Source organism: Scyliorhinus torazame, chromosome 7 (genome assembly GCF_047496885.1).
Source record: "Scyliorhinus torazame isolate Kashiwa2021f chromosome 7, sScyTor2.1, whole genome shotgun sequence".
In the NCBI taxonomy this organism is placed as follows: Eukaryota; Metazoa; Chordata; class Chondrichthyes; order Carcharhiniformes; family Scyliorhinidae; genus Scyliorhinus; species Scyliorhinus torazame.
The window spans coordinates 34,732,726-34,753,035 of NC_092713.1; the positions used below are offsets into that span (position 1 = coordinate 34,732,726).

General features: G+C 45.9%; 1 protein-coding gene across 3 annotated transcripts in view; it reads right to left on the reverse strand.

The window, feature by feature from the left end:
* Positions 1-13,211: 13,211 nt before the first annotated feature.
* LOC140426136 (rho GTPase-activating protein 29-like) overlaps positions 13,212-20,310 on the reverse strand; it is a 130,183-nt gene continuing 123,084 nt past the window's right edge. For all 3 annotated transcript variants that reach the window (XM_072510538.1, XM_072510539.1, XM_072510540.1), the window contains one exon: positions 13,212-15,670. In XM_072510538.1, the coding sequence (XP_072366639.1) occupies positions 14,769-15,670 (902 nt within the window). In that variant the 3' untranslated portion in view covers positions 13,212-14,768. The remainder of the gene's footprint in view (positions 15,671-20,310) is intronic.

Consider the following 20,310-nt stretch of genomic DNA (forward strand, 5'->3'; position numbering starts at 1 on the left):
ACTCCTGCCTTGAAATCCAGATAATTGAATATTAATACCCGCGTGAAAAAAAGTTCTGAAGGCATCCCAAAGCACTTTGCAGCCACTTAGTCCTGCAATCACTGTCATTGTTCAAGGATTAAAGTTTCAGTTACAACGGTGGATAAAGGAATTTAGGTATTAATATGAGAACTGTGAGGGCAGCACGGTGGCCTAGTGGTTAGCACTGCTGCCTCACGGCGCTGAGGTCTCAGGTTCGACCCCGGCTCTGGTTCACTGTCCGTGTGGAGTTTGCACATTCTCCCCGTGTTTGCGTGGTTTTCGCCCCCACAACCCAAAAATGTGCAGGGTAGGTGGATTGGCCATGCTAAATTGCCCCTTAATTGGAAAAAATAATTGGGTAATTGAAATAAAAAATATGAGAACTGTGGATTTTCAAGACACTTATGATCACATCCACAAGAAGACTGAAAATCCACATAGTGTATAGATGTTACAAACTTCTGTTCTAGATATCACTGGGCTATTCTCCTGCATGCCATCTGATCAGCTATTTATCTTTACTGCTGAATATCAAGTATTGAGATAATGCAAGGCAGCAAAATCGGAAGCTTGTATTATGTGCATTGGGTGTTATAATCTGGCGTGTATTTTTAGTGATTTATGCACCTGTCCTCCCAAATTTCTTCTGTTCAATTTAATTTCTTACCTTCCAAAGAATAATTGACCTATATCTCTCACAGGATGAACCTCCTTTTTAGGGATTACCTTGGGATTTCCTCCTATCGTCCCCTCCCCTGAATCTGAACCCACTACTGAAGATTAAACTGTTTCCAGGGCTATCACTGCCCTCATCTGCTCTGGAGAATCTCCCTGCAAGGTCTCCATCTGCTTCCCAAACTTCGATAAAACTGGCCTCATAGACCCATCTTTTCAGCCTGTTCCTGCCCCACTGATTTTTCTCCCCTTGTCCAATCCCTTTCCACCTATATCCATGACTCTTCTGATGCAATCTGTCACTTTAAGTTTCAAATTTCTTAGGTCTCCTTTTGACCAAGGACATCCAATCATACTACACCTCCATCGCTCACTAGGACAGCCTGAGAGCTCTCCACTTCTTACTTAAACAGAGGCCCAATTAGACAGCATCCTCTGCATAGCTGAACGATTTCTGAACAGATTCTACTTCAACTTTACCCAAGATAAAGAAATGAAACTTATAGCTGTAAGTACATGCATGGGTCCTAGCTGTGCCCACCTTTTCGTGAGGCATGTGGAACATTATTTGTTCCAGTCCTAACGGGTCCCAGGTTCGATTTCCGCTTGGGTCATTATCTGTGTGGACATTCTCCCCGTGTCTGCGAGGGTTTCTTCCGGGAGCTGTGGTTTCCTCCCACAAGTCCCGAAAGACATGCTTGTTAGGTGAATTGGACATTCTGAACTCTCCCTCAGTGTACCCAAACAGGCGCCAGAGTGTGGCGACTAGGGATTTTCACAGTACCTTCATTGCAGTGTTAATGTAAGCCTACTTGTGACAATAATAAAAATTGTGTTATATATTTTTCAGTATATTTATGATTGATGCCATTTCCTGCTCTCACTGTGAACTGAAATATTTCATTGAATTTACTTCCAATAACCCTAGTCCGTATCCTGCCTGCACATGGCCTATCGCTGGCCCTCATCTTCCTTGGACTCCCATGAACTCAGGGCATGGACGGGCACATGGGACTGGGATATTATAGCTATGACTGAAACATGGCTAAGGGAGGGGCAGGACTGGCAGCTCAATGTTCCGGGGTACAGATGCTATAGAAAGGATAGAACAGGAGGTAAGAGAGGAGGGGGAGTGGCGTTTTTGATTAGGGAGAACATCACGGCAGTACTTAGAGGGGATATATCCGAGGGTTCGCCCACTGAGTCTATATGGGTGGAACTGAAAAATAAGAAGGGAGAGATCACCTTGGTAGGACTGTACTACAGGCCCCCAAATAGTCAGCGGGAAATTGAGGAGCAAATATGTAAGGAGATTACAGATAGCTGCAAGAATAATAGGGTGGTAGTAGTAGGGGACTTTAACTTTCCCAACATTGACTGGGACAGCCATAGCATTAGGGGCTTGGATGGAGGGAAATTTGTTGAGTGTATTCAGGAGGAATTTCTCATTAAGTATGTGGATGGACCGACTAGAGAGGGGGCAAAACTTGACCTCGTCTTGGGAAATAAGGAAGGGCAAGTGATAGAAGTGCTAGTGAGGGATCACTTTGGGAAAAGTGACCATAATTCCATTAGTTTTAAGATAGCTATGGAGAATGATAGGTCTGGCCCAAGAGTTAAAATTCTTAATTGGGGCAAGGCCAATTTTGATGGTATCAGACAGGAACTTGCAGAGGTAGATTGGGGGAGACTATTGGCAGACAAAGGGATGGCAGGTAAATGGGAGGCTTTTAAAAATGTGTTAACCAGGGTGCAGGGTAAGCACATTCCCTTTAGAGTGAAGGGCAAGGCTGGTAGAAGCAGGGAACCCTGGATGACTCGAGATATTGAGACTCTGGTCAAAAAGAAGAAGGAGGCATATGACGTACATAAGCAACTGGGATCAAGTAGATCCCTTGAAGAGTATAGAGATTGTCGAAATAGAGTTAAGAGGGAAATCAGGAGGGCAAAAAGGGGACATGAAATTGCTTTGGCAAATAATGCAAGGGAGAATCCAAAGAGATTCTACAGATACATAAAGGGGAAAAGAGTAACTAGGGACAGAGTAGGGCCTCTTAAGGATCAACAAGGGCATCTATGTGCAGAGCCACAAGAGTTGGGTGAGATCCTGAATGAATATTTCTCATCGGTATTCACGGTGGAGAAAGGCATGGATGTTAGGAAACTAAGGGAAATAAATAGTGATGTCTTGAGAAGTGTGCATATTACAGAGGAGGAGGTGCTGGAAGTCTTAAAGCGCATCAAGGTAGATAAATCCCCGGGACCTGATGAAATGTATCCCAGGATGTTGTGGGAGGCTAGGGAGGAAATTGCGGGTCCCCTAACCGAGATATTTGAATCATCGGCAGCCACAGGTGAGGTGCCTGAAGATTGGAGAGTGGCGAATGTTGTGCCCTTGTTTAAGAAGGGCAGCAGGGAAAAGCCTGGGAACTACAGACCGGTGAGCCTAACGTCTGTAGTAGGTAAGTTGCTAGAAGGTATTCTGAGAGACAGGATCTACAAGCATTTAGAGAGGCAAGGACTGATTCGGGGCAGTCAGCATGGCTTTGTGCGTGGAAAATCATGTCTCACAAATTTGATTGAGTTTTTTGAGGGAGTGACCAAGAAGGTAGATGAGGGCAGTGCAGTAGACGTTGTCTACATGGACTTTAGCAAAGCCTTTGACAAGGTACCGCATGGTAGGTTGTTGCAGAAGGTTAAAGCTCACGGGATCCAGGGTGAGGTTGCCAATTGGATTCAAAATTGGCTGGACGACAGAAGGCAGAGGGTGGTTGTAGAGGGTTGTTTTTCAAACTGGAGGCCTGTGACCAGTGGTGTGCCTCAGGGATCGGTGCTGGGTCCACTGTTATTTGTGATTTATATTAATGATTTGGATGAGAATTTAGGAGGCGTGGTCAGTAAGTTTGCAGATGACACCAAGATTGGTGGCACAGTGGATAGTGAAGAAGGTTATCTAGGATTGCAACGGGATCTTGATCAATTAGGCCAGTGGGCCGACGAATGGCAGGTGGAGTTTAATTTAGATAAATGTGAGGTGATGCATTTTGGCAGATCGAATCAGGCCAGGACCTACTCAGTTAATGGGATGGCGTTGGGGAGAGTTATAGAACAAAGAGATCTAGGAGTACAGGTTCATAGCTCCTTGAAGGTGGAGTCGCAGGTGGACAGGGTGGTGAAGAAGGCATTCGGCATGCTTGGTTTCATTGGTCAGAACATTGAATATAGGAGTTGGGACGTCTTGTTGAAGTTGTACAAGACATTGGTACGGCCACACTTGGAATACTGTGTGCAGTTCTGGTCACCCTATTATAGGAAGGATATTATTAAACTGGAAAGAGTGCAGAAAAGATTTACTAGGATGTTGCCGGGACTTGATGGTTTGAGTTATAAGGAGAGGCTGGATAGACTGGGACTTTTTTCCCTGGAGCGTAGGAGGCTTAGGGGTGATCTTATAGAGGTCTATAAAATAATGAGGGGCATAGATAAGGTAGATAGTCAACATCTTTTCCCAAAGGTAGGGGAGTCTAAAACTAGAGGGCATAGGTTTAAGGTGAGAGGGGAGAGATTCAGAAGGGCCCAGAGGGGCAATTTCTTCACTCAGAGGGTAGTGAGTGTCTGGAATGGGCTGCCAGAGGTAGTAGTAGAGGCGGGTACAATTGTGTCTTTCAAAAAGCATTTAGATGGTTACATGGGTAAGATGGGTATAGAGGGTTATGGGCCAAGTGCGGGCAACTGGGACTAGCTTAATGGTAAAAACTGGGCGGCATGGACTGGTTGGGCCGAAAGGGCCTGTTTCCATGCTGTAAACTTCTATGATTCTTGGGCTGAATTTCAATCTGGACGCGGAGAAGCGATTTGGTGTGCAAATGGCAACTTTTGATTTTTGTTGTTGAGGAAATCTGATTTTCCTCCCCATTCACGACCTTGTGCCATTTTCCCCTGGCCATTTTGCTGGCCAGGAAAAAGGTACATCCCCTTGCTGGGGTTGGGTTCCCCATTTTTAATAGCGGATAAAAATTGATTTCCTCCCACACACCATTTGTACCTGTTGCTACAGGGTTTTGGACGCCCATTAAAAGCACAACAGGTTTGAGAGTTCACAAAGAAAATGGAAACCATGCTGAGGATTCTGGAACATTGAGAAAGGTAAGTTTAAAATATTTTGACAGCTTCAATAGTTACTATTAGGTACTGTATTGTAAATATTTTTATCAGAGATTAATCAAAGGGATTTTCCCTGCAAACAGGAGTTGACTCTTACACGGGACAGTATTATATAATTGTTCACACACATTTACAGTATATTTCCAATGGATAAAGTACCATAATGTATTAAAATAATATTCCTCTGCTGTCATGTTTTTGTGCTCTGATTTTATTGCACACTGCTGACCTGGCTGTTTAAAGTAAAAATCTTGCATCTGATTGTAGCAGAGTGGTCTGCATGAGCTCCCCCTTCATTGATTGACAGGCACTCCACTCATGAATTGAAAGTGGATATATCATTATGAATGTTTGGCCGAGTTTCAAAAGTTTCAGCTCAACAGGCGGTCTTATTGAACAAAGAAGTGTTTTAGCTCATCAAATGCTGTGACTATTTCAAACATAAACCTATAAGAAAGCCATTTTTGTGTAAGTTAAAAGAAAGAATTAAAGTATATTTTTCTTATCACCCGAAATGTAAACACAACAGCACTCACTCACTCATTCACAAAAAAACCCACACAAACAGGATAATACATTTGAAAAAGATGTAGCATGCACCAAGAATCAACACGTTCTCTCTTTGTCCACTGAAGACAACAAAAGTGGAAGGCCTCTGATGATGAATTCAGTGACTTATTACAAGCAATAGTAGGTTTCTTGCTTTTCCAGTTGGTGTGGTCAAGCTCTTGTAGTGAAGATAGAATTCTGCAAGTAAAATAAACTAACCCCAGTTCCCTGCCTGTAGGTACGTTTCGAGGCACGGTCCTTTCCTTTACTGGTTACGATGGCTTCTCTCTGTAATCTTAGAGGGCCTACCTTGAGCTGTCCTTGTGAATTCATAAAGTGTTTCTTATCACATGCCAGTTTCTGTCATGTGATCATGGTATTGCTGTTCCCAGTGCCCAAACAAATAGTTTGATGGGCTAACGGATTGTCACGCAATGAGGAATGTTTGATATACCATCAGTAATGACTAGACTCCGAGTATCTTTATTTACATTTCTGTGAGTCAGGCAAGTCAACAGGTATCGTTATTTCTAACTCACTTTAATTGAAATGAAGCAGAACAGACATCAGCACTGAGGAAAGGTGAGTTGGATTGTGAGGCATGCCCAGACACGAGTCAGCCCCTACCTGTACAGAAAACACAAAAGGTCATCTGACCCCTAGGACTACCTCTAGTTAAGGTTAAAATACCCATATACCCAGGGGCTGTTTAGCACAGGGCTAAATTGCTGGCTTTGAAAGCAGACCAAGGCAGGCCAGCAGCACAGTTCATTTCCCGTATCAGCCTCCCCGAACAGGCGCCGGAATGTGGCGACTAGGGGCTTTTCACAGTGACTTCATTTGAAGCCTACTTGTGACAATAAGCGATTTTCATTTCATTTCATATTCCATGCTACATTTAAAAAAGTCGAAATGTCTATAAACGCATGGGCATATGACAGGTGTAAAATTTTCGATACTAATGCTATTCCATTCTCCCAGTTTCTCAGTTGCATTCGTTTGGACGGTGGCACCTTCCTTACCAGCACATCTGATTGACTTTCTCGAACCCTAACCTCACCAAGGTTGGCAGGCTCCTGCCTCAATTGGGTCCTTTCTTTTTCCCACACTTCTGCTCTCTACCCTTCCCCTCCCTCAGATCCATAATGGGATTCCCCTTCTTCTCACCTACTCCATCTCCAGTCTCCAGATCATCTTCCACCATTTTCAACACATCTTCCCTCCCAGCACTCCAAAGTGACTGCTTCCTCTGGAATACTCAATCCCTGTTCTACACACCTTTTCAGACAAACGCAGAAGATACAAAGCCTGCCATTTTACCTCCTTTCTCACTATCCAAGAATCCAATACACACCTTTCAGGAGAAAGTGATTTACACAAGAATTAGGAGCGGGCGATTCAGCCCTATACCTGCTCAGCCATTTGGTGAGATTATGGCTGATTTGTTTGTGGCCTCAACCCTACTTTATGCTATTCCCATTAATTCAATCAAAAAATTTAGTTTTTGGGCACGTTTGGCAGGGTGTTCCTTGCCAGCTTTTTGGGTGAGAAGCACATCGCTATTTAACCACACTTACGGTGCGTTCTACTGTCTGTTCACGCTGACGGGATATTCCGGTCCCACGCCGGCGCACGGGTTTCCTGGTGACGGGGTCAGTAAATTCCGCTGGCGGGCCGCCTCCGTCGAAAGACACGCAGCAGGTTGGCCAGTAAACCCCACCCGTAGTATGTTGTGGGACTTGGGGCCAGGTCAAGCCCACACACAATCAGTCAGCAACAGACTGTGCAGTTACCAGTTACGTCTTCCTTTAGATAAGGTTGTCTTAAATTCATGATTCCTCCCGGATGGTAAATGAACTGGAGAAACCATCAGGTGCAAAGGTCCCGGGTTTGAGTCCGAGGCTGTGTTTTTAATCACTGCATTTGACTTTACTGTCCTGGGGAAGCGGTTCTCTGCAGATTTCCATTCCCAGTTGCTCTTCAATGACTACCTGCTGGTTAGACCTTGTGGATACTGAATATTTCAGTCTCAACAGTGATGCCCTACATAGCCAAATGTCATGGCACTTGCTGTTAGGGCCAGAATTGAGAAAGTAACTTGTAGTGGGGGCAGTAGAAATGTTAACAGCAATACATTCAACCAGTGGTTAGCACTGTTGCTTCACAGCACCAGGGTCCCAGGTTTGATTCCTGGCTTGGGTCACTGTCTGTGCGGAGTCTGCACATTCTCCGTGTCTTCGTGAGGTTTCTCCCACAAGTCCCGAAATACGTGCTGTTAGGTGAATTGGACATTCTGAATTCTCCGTGTGCCCGAACAGGCGCCGGAGTGTGGCGACTAGGGGCTTTTCACAGTAACTTCACAGCAGTGTTAAAGTAAACCTACTTGTGACAATAAAGATTATTATGAACATAGCCTGACAGTGCCACCCAGGCAGCGCCAAGGTGCTAGAGGGCCACCCTACTCTGTCCCCGACCATCCAGGGAAACCCTGGAAAACCCCCACAAGTGTCATTAGGCCTGATGCACATTTGTGTGGTCCAGTACTAAACAGTGGCTGGTCCAGGCCTCGCTGGGAGGCCGTTCGTTCCCGGGCACCAGGAGAATCCGACGCATTCATATTTAAATGAGATGTATGGCATATTTAAATATGTTAATTGCTGGGCGAGATCCAGATCGTGATGTCTCACGAGGTTCGGATGAATCTCACGAGATGTCTCAGGGGTTCTGAATCTTGTGAGAGGCCCCTTGCGTGATTCACCGGTCTTGTCGTGTCACCAAATCGGGCGTTATGAGAACGTGCAGACTCCGCAGACAGTGACCCAAGCCAGGAATTGAACCTGGGGCCCTGGAGCTGTGAAACAACTGTGCTAATCACTGTGCTACCGTGCCACCCACTGAAATTGCGCACATAGATTGTGAATAGGTGGGGTCCCAGCACTGATTCCTGTGGCACGCCACTGCCAACCCATAAATGACACATTTATCCTCTCTGCTTCTTGTTAGCTAACCAATCCTCAATCACTGCTAATACATCCCCTACACCATGAGCTCTTATTCTACATTATAATGTTTGATGTAGCACCGTATCAAATGCCTTTCAGAAATTCAATTACACTTGATCCACATTGATTGTCACCTCAAAGAATTCCAATAAATTAACCAAACAAAACCATGTTGACTCTGATCGCAACATGTCCTGCTAAAACTGGCGTAACAATATATTTTAGCATTTTCCCCATGGCAGATATAAGGCTAACTGGCCATGCAAAATCACAGAATTTACAGTGTAGGAGGCCATTTGGCCCATTGAGTCTGTACCAGCCCTTGGAAAGAGCACCATACTTAAACCCATGCCTCCACCCTATCTCCTTAACCCCACCTAACCCTTTGGACACTAAGGGGAAATTTAGTGAGGCCAATGCACCTGCATCTTTGGACTGTGGGAGGGAACCAGAGCACCCGGAGGAAATCCACGCAGACACGGGGAGAAAGTGCAAACTCCACCCAGATAGTCACCAGAGACCAGAATTGAACCTCGGTCCCTGGAGCTGTGAGGTAGCAGTGCTAACCACTGTGCCGTTGTTTCCTGCCTTCCTTGAAAAAATAATTTATATTTGGTATTTTCCAACCTGATGGGACCTTTCCAGAATCTAGGGAACTTTGGAAAATCAAAACCAATGCATCTATACTATCACAACTGCCACTTCTTTTTCAGATGCAGGCTATCAGGTCCTGGGGACTTGTCAGCCTTCAAAGCTCATGGACGGGATTCTCCGTAGCCCAACACTGAAATCGGGGTCGACGATCAGGCGGAGAATGGCTTTCAACACCAGAATCGGGGCAGGCACCGGTTTTGTGAGCTCCGCTCCTCCAAATTGGCATCATCAGCAGTTGCAGCGCCGTTGGCGCATCATCAGCCAGCCCACCCACGGTGCCCTGATGGGCTAAGCTCCTGATGGCATGGGCCACGTGTGGTCCCAGCCATCGGGAACCTGAAATTGTGGCTGCGGACAGTGTCCAGCGCTGCCACACTCGGCCGAGATCCGTGCCGCTAGGGCTGGGGGAGTGGCCAGTGGAGTTGAGGTTGGCGGGTACGTGGTCCAGCACGACTGGATGTTTCCCGGCGCGGCTGCAGCTAGTCAGCCCTGCGCATGCATGGTCTGGTGATTCTCCGCAGGTGTTCCACGCGGCGCCGGTGCTAGCCCCTCACCAGTACCGGTGAGGGATTCTCACCCATTTTCCCGTCATGGAGCACCAAGATTCTCCGTTGGCGCTGGCACTTAGCCGCAGAAACAGAGAGTCCAGTCTCACAGCTTTTTCAGTACCCTTTCCTGGTGACTGCAATTGCTTTAAGTGCCTCCTTTTAACTTCTGATTTACAAGGATTTCCAGGATGTTATTCGTGTCTTCTACAGGAATGACAGACAAAATCTGTGTTCTACCACTATGCTTGCACAATTTATGTTCTGTATTTGTTGCTCACACTACGGTCTCTACATTAGGAAAGCCAAACATAGACTGGCTGATCACTTCTACTCCGTACACAAACATGATCGCAGGTTTCCAGTCACTTGTCATTTTAATTCTCACCCTTGTTCACACTCTGACCTGGTGTCCTTGACCTTCTGCCGTGCTCTCAAGGTACAGCACTTCATATTTCAGCTCAGCCCTTTAATCTTCTGGACTCAACGGTTTGACAATTTTAAATTGTAATCTCCGCCCATGTTTTTTAAAATTCATTTGTTTTTTCTAATTTCTCCAACTTCCTTTACTTTCAGATGGCAGCTACTCAGGATTCCTGGGCGGGATTCTCCCAGCCCTGGGCCGGAGAATCCCCGCGAAGGGGCCACGCCGCCGGCACGTGGTCCTCCATAGAGCGGAGAATCGGCTGCATTGACGCCGGCGTGGTTGGCGCAACGCTGGTTGCGGGCCGTGCTCAGCCCGCAGATTCTCCATCCCGAATGGGCCGGGCAGCCATAAGAAAAGAGCCGGCGCCGTTCTAACCGGCTCTAAGCCAGCGGGACCTTGGCGTTGATGGGTCGGGTGCCAGTCTGTGGGGGGGTCCGACCCCGGGGTGGGCCTCCGATGCGGCCTGGCCCATGATCGGGGCCCATCGATCGGCGGGCCGGCCTCTGTGGCTGGGGGCCTCCTTTCCTACGCGCTGGTCCCTGTAGTCCTGCGCCATGTTGCATCGGGGCCGGCATGTTGAAGGCCACTGCACATGCGCACGTTGGCGCCGGCGCCACTGCGCATGTCCTCATTGGCGCCGGTGCAACTGCACATGCGCAGATCCCGTGGCGCACAGTTCGCGCCAGCTGGAGCGGCGCAAACCGCTCCAGCGCTGTGCTGGCCCCCTGTAGGGGCCAGAGGTATTCCTGGGAGCGGTCCGTTCACGGTCATAAAACGCGATGGCGTTTACACTCTGCCGTGTGATTGGAGAATCCCGCCCCCGACATTTGCACCTCCTCTAGACACATCTTTTGTTTCTTTACTGTCCCATTCCCACTTTTTGGCCTTTTAGTTTTTTTAATCTCTCCTGCCCTCCGTACTATCACACACCTCCCCTTTTGTCAATCATATCCTCTCCTCTTTATATTCATATATTTCTAACTTTCCCCAGTACTGATGAAAGGTTGCTGACCTGAAACATTAAACTGTTTCTCTCTCCACAGTTGCTGCCAAAGTTGCAATTTCCAGCCATTGCTTCGATTTGCATGGATATAAAGAAGATAGCAGGAGGCCTTTTGGCTCTTCAAGCCTGCTCTGCCATTTATCACGATCATGGCTGATTATCCAACTCAAAAGCCTAATCCTACTTTCTCTCCATAACCTTCGATCCTATTCGCCCCAAGTGCTCTATTTAGCCGCCTCTTGAATATATTCAATGTTTTAGCATCAACTACTTCCTGTGGTAATGAATTCCACAGGCTCACCACTCTTTGGGTGAAGAAATGTCTCCTCATCTCTGTCCGAAATGGTTTACCCTGAATCCTCAGACTGTGACCCCTGGTTCTGGACACACGCACCATCGGGAACATCTTCCATGCATCAATCCTGTCCAGTCGTTAGAATTTTTTAAGTCTCTGAGATCACCCCTCATTCTTCTGAACTCCAGCGAGAACAATCCTAACCTAGTCAATCTCTCCTCGTATGACAGTCCCGCCATCCCTGGAATCAGTCTGATTTCTAGCATTGACAGTATGTTTCTTTTCGATTAGTGCCTGAATGATCTTTACACTTGGCCAGATTCACAAGGACTGATTGGTCACAGTATTATTAGAGAACTAAGAGACTGCAGGTAAGCTGTGGGTTGTTATCATGACCGGTGCAGACTCGATGGGCCGAAAGGCCTCCTTCTGCACTGTATGTTCTATGATCATCTTGCCCATGCAAGTGTGATTAGGATTCTATTAGCCAGGCACAAAGAAATATGCATAAATTAATATACATATTGAAATGTGGGCTCTTGGCCTGGGAGCAATTGGGTGAGCAAGAGCAAAAAGCTGTGCTTGGTTTTCCTTTCACCACAAAGATGCTGAAGCCAGTTAACTCAGCATAACGTTAGAACCCGTTCATCTGCAAAATTTAGTTACGTGTTACATTTACCAAGAAAACAGTGGAGTTCAGGTATTTCTTATAATCTTGATAAATCTATTCCAATTTCTGCTCGATTTTGCTTCCCCTGTCCGTCCTCAAAGAAAATCTGCTTATTCTGAAGTGCTTCTTTGGGCCATTGATATCTCATGAAATTCCAATGACATCACAACACAAGCACACCAAAAAGGCTTTGGATGACTGAATCCAGCACTGATGGAAACAATAGTCATCTGAGATATTGCTGTGGAGTTGATGTTCTGGTTGTGCATGTAGAGTCTGAATTGTACAACATTCAACTTCTAAAATGAACCTGAACATTAGAGCTAATTGATGGCCACATGTTGGAGGATGTTGTTGCAACTAATTTATATGGTGCCCTTCATGATTGCAGGACACCCCAAAGTGCTTTACAGCCAGTGAGGTACTTCTGAATTGTAGTTACTGTTGTAATGCAGGAAATGTAACAGCTAATTTGTGCAGTCAACTCCCATGAACAGCAGTGGCAATGACATTTAGAAAAAAACACAGGGGTAAATTTTCTAGTCCTGTTCACCGTGAGAATCATGGGTGGGACAGACAATTTGACGGACCATTGAAAGGTTTGTTGATTCGGGCGGGGATGTCTGGTCCAGGGGCAGGCAGAACTGGAAAGTCCTTCCCACAGTGATGGCCAATAAACTGGTGATGTCTCTCCTATTCGTTTTAAAATAGTGCCATTAGATCTTCTACATCCATGAGGGATTACAGTGGGGATTTAACATTTCATAGAAAAGAAGGCACCTCTGGCAGTGTAGCGCTCCCTCAGTGATGTACTGAAATGTTCGCCTCGATTTGAATGCACAAGTTCTGGAATGGGACTTGAACTCAGAAGCTTCTGATTCAGATGAGAGTTCTAACAATGGAGCCACAGCTAAACAGACAAGATACATACTAGAATATCTTCACCCTAGCTCTAATAACACAAAGAACAAGGTTCAAGTATCATAATTTGGCAAGGATAGTTCAACTAGAGATACAAATACATTTTTCCAGTACATCCCCAGACTAAAATTCCAACATCCAGGCAGCCATTTTTAAAAGGTCGCACTTGTGTAGCCAGGAGTTCTCCCGTCTCCAAATACCCAAACTGGGAGTGAAATCTGGGCTATTGTGTTAAAAGCACATGACATTCTTTGTATTACGGAGCTTTGTTTTCACCAATACACATTTCAGGAAATAAAAACAACATTTATTATAATCTAGTGCCTTACAAGGAGGCTATGGTTCAGAATTTCCAATTCTGCAATATAGTAAATGATTAATACAGAAAAAAGCAATTCAACTTCATTCTGTAATCACCACCAGTATTTTCACTGTCCAAAGATAGCTTGTGTCAACTGTAAACCACTAGACATTTTAACACATATACAACATCAAAATGCTCACATAATGTCTAAGTAACCACGTTTCACCTTTCCTTCTTTTGAGATCGTCATAAGATTTCAGATCGCCCATCTGAAGGAATACTGAAAACAGTGCATCACTGGTAAAACGTCTTATAAAACATTGCAACTTTCTTGAGTAGTCATCAGAAACATTGATGTAAAACAATGCCAATTTACATCGTAAAATTTGCTACGGCTTAACTAATCCACCTAAAAGCATTACTAATATAACAAAAAAAAACAGAAGTTCATAATTGTCTTATATGATTGTGTCCAGTTAGTTTACATAAATGTAACATTTATAGAATATACATATATAAAACCTAAATTTTAATAAATTACATAAGGCAACTTTGAAAAGGTTAAGACTTTTTCAATTCATTACATTTCATATACAAGAATTAAAATATTTAGCTTAGTGTCTCGTGTAAAAAGTAATGTAAACAAAAATCATACATGCAACAAAATGAACATATATAAATAAGAAACTGAAGCACAAATTAAAAGGTTATGTTCCAATTCACATTTTAAGATACAGTCCCTAAAAGTACACCATTTTGGCCACTGACTAGACTACAAACATCAATATAAAGTGAAGACTGAGGCTGGGATTTTCCAGACCCGCTGTAATGGGACTCGTCAGTGGGGGATGCAGCGGACAAGCCAAAAGTCCATTGGCTTTCGGTGGGAACAGATGATCCCGGAGGCGTGGAGCCGGAATATCCCGCATTACAGTTTTGCACTTAAGAAGTCTCTTTGTTTAGAATATATGGATAAAACATTACAATTGAAACATTTCAGGGTTCTGCACATGAAGGAACATGCCATTTGGCCTGTTTGTGCAGTTTTTAAAGATTGCTATAGTAAGTTTTGATTGCACAATTAAGAATGGCAGCGGAAGATGCAAAGCTTATAAGACTTTGGGCGATTACAAAATATTCTATAATTATCATATTACTATTGCCATTAAGTATGGCTGTTAGTTATATCGTGCCATGTATTTAGCATTTCTCTTACTGGGTAAACATACACTTCGACTGGTATATTACTTTAGCATTTTAAAATCAATTAATTTAGAACTCAATATTAATATCTCAGATTAATTGCTTGAGCCTTTGTTAGAAAGTTAGGATAGTTTCAGAAATATGAACATTGAAACACTTATGTTGATATATAGCTACCTAGAGGAACTTCTCTTCAAGGTGCATCTTCACTGTCATAGTTTTGTGTTCCAGATTATGTTATGGCACTGTTTCCTCAATTTAGAAAAATAAAACATTTCTCAATTATATGAAAAGGTAACTTGGTAGATTAACACTAGAGTTCAGGTTATTGGCCTTTAAACAAAATGGGCTTCTCTGTATTCAAAGTCTGATGGAATGCGTCGTGATCGGAGTCTTTGATATGTCAGTTTATGTTCTCCTTGGGCTTCTTTGGCTGGACTTGGATTCTCCATTTTCTTTTTGACACCATTTTCATTACTTTCTATAGGATTAAATGTTCCATTGCCACCTTGTACAGAGTCAGAGCAATCAGTTAATGCTGCGACAGGTTTGGACAAAGAATCTCCAGTATGCTTGATTGTATTAGAGGGAGGTTTGTAAAAAGTGCCAGGTGGAGGTTGCAAGGTTCTTGGAGGACGAAATACATAAAGGGAGGGAGACTCTGATGAACTCCCATCAGACTTTGTGGTCCTTACTGGCTTAACAGTCACCGTATATGGCTTATTAGGAAGTAAACTACTTGCAAAGCTATTGCCAGCACTACAGGTAAGAGATGGGGAGAAAGAATTGTCATTGGCTTTGTTTTCTGCAGCAGCATTTGCCATAATCATTGCTGTCTTCTGAGTAATATCATAACATTTATACTGTTTGTCCCAAGTTCTACGTAATGATTGGGTATCATAGTACGAATATCTGCAGCATGTAGGTGCGCGAGCTGGAATTTTCACCTCTGGGATTTCCTCAATAATAGGGCTCCTTTCACGGTTTGTGTTGCTGCATCCTTTTGAATTTTTGTCATTCAGGGTGTAAGAAATCATGGTTTCAGGAACAGGCAAGCTTGCAGGTCTTGGAATAACTGGTTTCAACCTGGGAGGTCGCAAATTGACTTTAACAAGCTGTTGACTGGCTTTGTCAATTAATGATGACTTGCTGTTCTTCAGCACACCTGATTTTTGAGGACTTTGTAGACCTTTCCGCAATACAACAGGATCTTCTGCATTGAAAGACACATTTGAACCTAAAAAGTCATATAATTTACACTGTTATAAGTTGTCAAAGTAGTGATAAGCATTAGTTCTCAACGTAGTGATAAGCTAAATAAACATTTGCATGAATTTAATGATCAATAATCATGGTCCAGAGTCTATGGGTGCGATTCAGTTGAAGTTAAATTCTGCTGAATAGCGTGTTTAGCGGGGGTTCTCAGTGGCTGCAGTGCTGAGAAACATCTCACTGTCCAATGGCATTTTGCCTTTATTTGGCCTCGGGGAGGTTCTCCTCGCTGAGGCCACGGGATTTCCACGTGCTCCTCACAGATTGGGGAATAATTTTGTCTGGTAGGTATAATCGCCACCCCGCCAATCCCTTTCTTTTTTTTTAAATAATATTTTATTGAAAATTTTTGGTCAACCAACACAGTACATTGTGCATCCTTTACACAACATTGTAACAATACAGATAATAATGACCTTTTTAAATTTAAACAAAAACAACAACAAATAAATAAATATTAAATAACAAAAAATAAAAACTATCCCTAATTGGCAACTGCCTCGTCTCAGGCCACACACCCCCACCCCCAAGTCCTGGGCGGCTGCTGCTGCCTTCTTTGTTCTCCCCTATCTATCTTTCCGCAAGATATTCGACGAACGGTTGCCACCGCCTAGTAAACCCTTGAGCTGACCCCCTTAGGACGAACTTAATCCGCTCTAACTTTATGAACCCCGCCATATCATTTATCCAGGTCTCCACCCCCGGGGGCTTGGCTTCTTTCCACATTAGCAATATTCTGCGCCGGGCTACTAGGGACGCAAAGGCCAAAACATCGGCCTCTTTCGCCTCCTGCACTCCCGGCTCTTGTGCAACCCCAAATATAGCCAACCCCCAGCTTGGTTCGACCCGGACTCCTACTATTTTCGAAAGCACCTTTGTCACCCCCATCCAAAACCCCTGTAGTGCCGGGCAAGACCAAAACATATGGGTATGATTCGCTGGGCTTCTCGAGCACCTCGCACACCTATCCTCCACCCCAAAAAATTTACTGAGCCGTGTTCCAGTCATATGTGCCCTGTGTAATACCTTAAACTGAATCAGGCTTAGCCTGGCGCACGAGGACGACGAGTTTACCCTGTTTAGGGCATCTGCCCACATCCCCTCCTCAATCTCCTCCCCTAGCTCTTCTTCCCATTTCCCTTTTAGTTCGTCCATCATAGTCTCCCCTTCGTCTCTCATTTCCCTATATATATCCGACACCTTACCGTCCCCCACCCATTTCTTTGAGATGACTCTGTCCTGCACCTCTTGTGTCGGGGGCTGCGGGAATTCCCTCACCTGTTGCCCTCAAAAGCCCTCAATTGCATGTACCTGAATGCATTCCCTTGGGGCAACCCATATTTCTCGGTCAGCGCTCCCAGACTCGCAAACTTCCCATCCACAAATAGATCTTTCAATTGCGTTATACCTGCTCTTTGCCACATTCCATATCCCCCATCCATTCCCCCCGGGGCAAACCTATGGTTGTTTCTTATCGGGGACCCCCCCAGTGCTCCGGTCTTTCCCCAATGTCGTCTCCACTGTCCCCAAATCTTCAGTGTAGCTACCACCACCGGACTCGTGGTATAGTTCCTTGGTGAGAACGGCAATGGGGCTGTCACCATAGCCTGCAGGCTGGTCCCCCTACAGGACGCCCTCTCTAATCTCTTCCACGCCGCTCCTTCCTCCTCTCCCATCCACTTACTCACCATTGAAATATTAGTGGCCCAATAATACTCACTTAGGCTCGGTAGTGCCAGCCCCCCCCCTATCCCTACTACGCTGTAAGAATCCCTTCCTCACTCTCGGAGTCTTCCCGGCCCAAACAAAACCCATGATACTCTTTTCTATCCTTTTGAAAAAAGCCTTCGTGATCACCACCGGGAGACACTGAAACACAAAGAGGAATCTCGGGAGGACCACCATCTTAACCGCCTGCACCCTCCCTGCCATTGACAATGCTACCATATCCCATCTCTTGAAATCTTCCTCCATCTGTTCCACCAACCGCGTCAAATTTAGCCTGTGCAATGTGCCCCAATTCTTAGCTATCTGGATCCCCAGGTAACGAAAGTCTCTTGTTACCTTCCTCAACGGTAGGTCTTCTATTTCTCTACTCTGCTCCCCTGGATGCACCACAAACAGCTCACTCTTCCCCATGTTCAATTTATACCCTGAAAAATCCCCAAACTCCCCAAGTATCCGCATTATTTCTGGCATCCCCTCCGCTGGATCCGCCACATATAGTAGCAGATCATCCGCATATAAAGATACCCGGTGTTCTTCTCCTCCCCTAAGTATTCCCCTCCATCCCTTGGAACCTCTCAGCGCTATCGCCAGGGGCTCAATCGCCAGTGCAAACAGTAATGGGGACAGAGGACATCCCTGCCTTGTCCCTCTATGGAGCCGAAAATATGCCGATCCCCGTCCATTCGTGACCACACTCGCCACTGGGGCCCTATACAACAGCTGCACCCATCTAACATACCCCTCTCCGAACCCAAATCTCCTCAACACCTCCCACAGATAATCCCACTCCACTCTATCAAATGCTTTCTCGGCATCCATCGCCACTACTATCTCCGTTTCACCCTCTGGTGGGGCCATCATCATTACCCCTAGCAACCTCCGTATGTTCGTGTTCAACTGTCTCCCCTTCACAAACCCAGTTTGGTCCTCATGAACCACCCCCGGGACACATTCCTCTATTCTCATTGCCATTACCTTGGCCAATACCGTGGCATCTACATTGAGGAGGGAGATTGGTCTGTAGGACCCGCATTGTAGCGGATCCTTTTCCTTCTTTAAAAGAAGCGATATCGTTGCTTCTGACATAGTCGGGGGCAGTTGTCCCCTTTCCTTTGCCTCGTTAAAGGTCCTCGTCAGTAGCGGGGCGAGCAAGTCCAAATATTTTCTGTAAAATTCAACTGGGAATCCGTCCGGTCCCGGGGCCTTTCCCGTCTGCATGTTCCTAATTCCTTTCACCACTTCTTCTACCGTGATCTGTGCTCCCAATCCCATCCTTTCCTGCTCTTCCACCTTGGGAATTTCCAGCCGATCCAAAAACTCCATCATTCTCTCCCTCCCATCCGGGGGTTGAGCTTCATACAATTTTTTATAAAATGTCTTAAACACTTCATTCACTCTCTCCGCTCCCCGCTCCGTCTCTCCATCTTCGTCTCTCACCCCCCCTATTTCCCTCGCTGCTCCCCTTTTCCTCAATTGGTGTGCCAGCAATCTGCTCGCCTTCTCTCCATATTCATACTGTACACCCTGTGCCTTCCTCCATTGTGCCTCTGCAGTGCCTGTGGTCAGCAAGTCAAATTCCACATGCAGCCTTTGCCTTTCCCTATACAGTCCCTCCTCCGGTGCTTCCGCATACTGTCTGTCCACCCTCAAAAGTTCTTGCAACAACCGCTCCCGTTCCTTACTCTCCTGCTTCCCTTTATGTGTCCTTATTGATATCAGCTCCCCCCTAACCACCGCCTTCAACGCCTCCCAGACCACTCCCACCTGAACCTCCCCATTATCATTGAGTTCCAAGTACTTTTCAATGCATCCCCTCACCCTTAAGCACACCCCCTCATCCGCCATTAGTCCCATGTCCATTCTCCAGGGTGGACGCCCTCTTGTTTCCTCCCCTATCTCCAAGTCTACCCAGTGTGGGGCATGATCCGAAATGGCTATAGCCGTATATTCCGTTCCCCTCACCCTCGGGATCAATGCCCTACCCAACACAAAAAAGTCTATGCGTGAATAGACTTTATGGACATAGGAGAAAAACGAGAACTCCTTACTCCTAGGTCTACTGAATCTCCACGGGTCCACCCCTCCCATCTGCTCCATAAAATCCTTAAGCACCTTGGCTGCTGCCGGCCTCCTACCAGTCCTGGACTTCGACCTATCCAGCCTTGGTTCCAACACCGTGTTAAAGTCTCCCCCCATTATCAGCTTTCCGGTCTCTAGGTCTGGAATGCGTCCTAGCATTCGCCTCATAAAATTGGCATCGTCCCAATTCGGGGCATACACGTTTACCAACACCACCATCTCTCCCTGTAATTTGCCACTCACCATCACGTATCTGCCCCCGTTATCCGCCACTATAGTCTTTGCCTCGAACATTACCCGCTTCCCCACTAATATAGCCACCCCCGTTTTTCGCATCCAGCCCCGAATGGAACACCTGCCCTACCCATCCTTTGCGCAACCTAACCTGATCTATCAGTTTCAGGTGCGTTTCCTGTAACATGACCACATCTGCTTTAAGTTTCTTAAGGTGTGCGAGTACTCGTGCCCTCTTTATCGGCCCGTTAAGCCCCCTCACGTTCCACGTGATCAGCCGAGTTGGGGGGCTTCCCACCCCCCCCCCCCCTTGCCGGTTAGCCATCATCTTTTTCCAGCTTCTCGCCCAGTTCCCACGCAGCTGTATTTCTCCCAGACGGTGCCCCCCCGCCCATCCTTTCCCGTACCCACTCCCCCCTTTCCCCAGCAGCAGCAACCCAGTAATTCCCCCCGCCCCCCCCCCCCGCTAGACCCCCCGCTAGCGTGATTACTCCCCCCATGTTGCTCCCAGAAGTCAGCAAACTCTGGCTGACCTCGGCTTCCCCCCGTGATCACGGCTCGCCC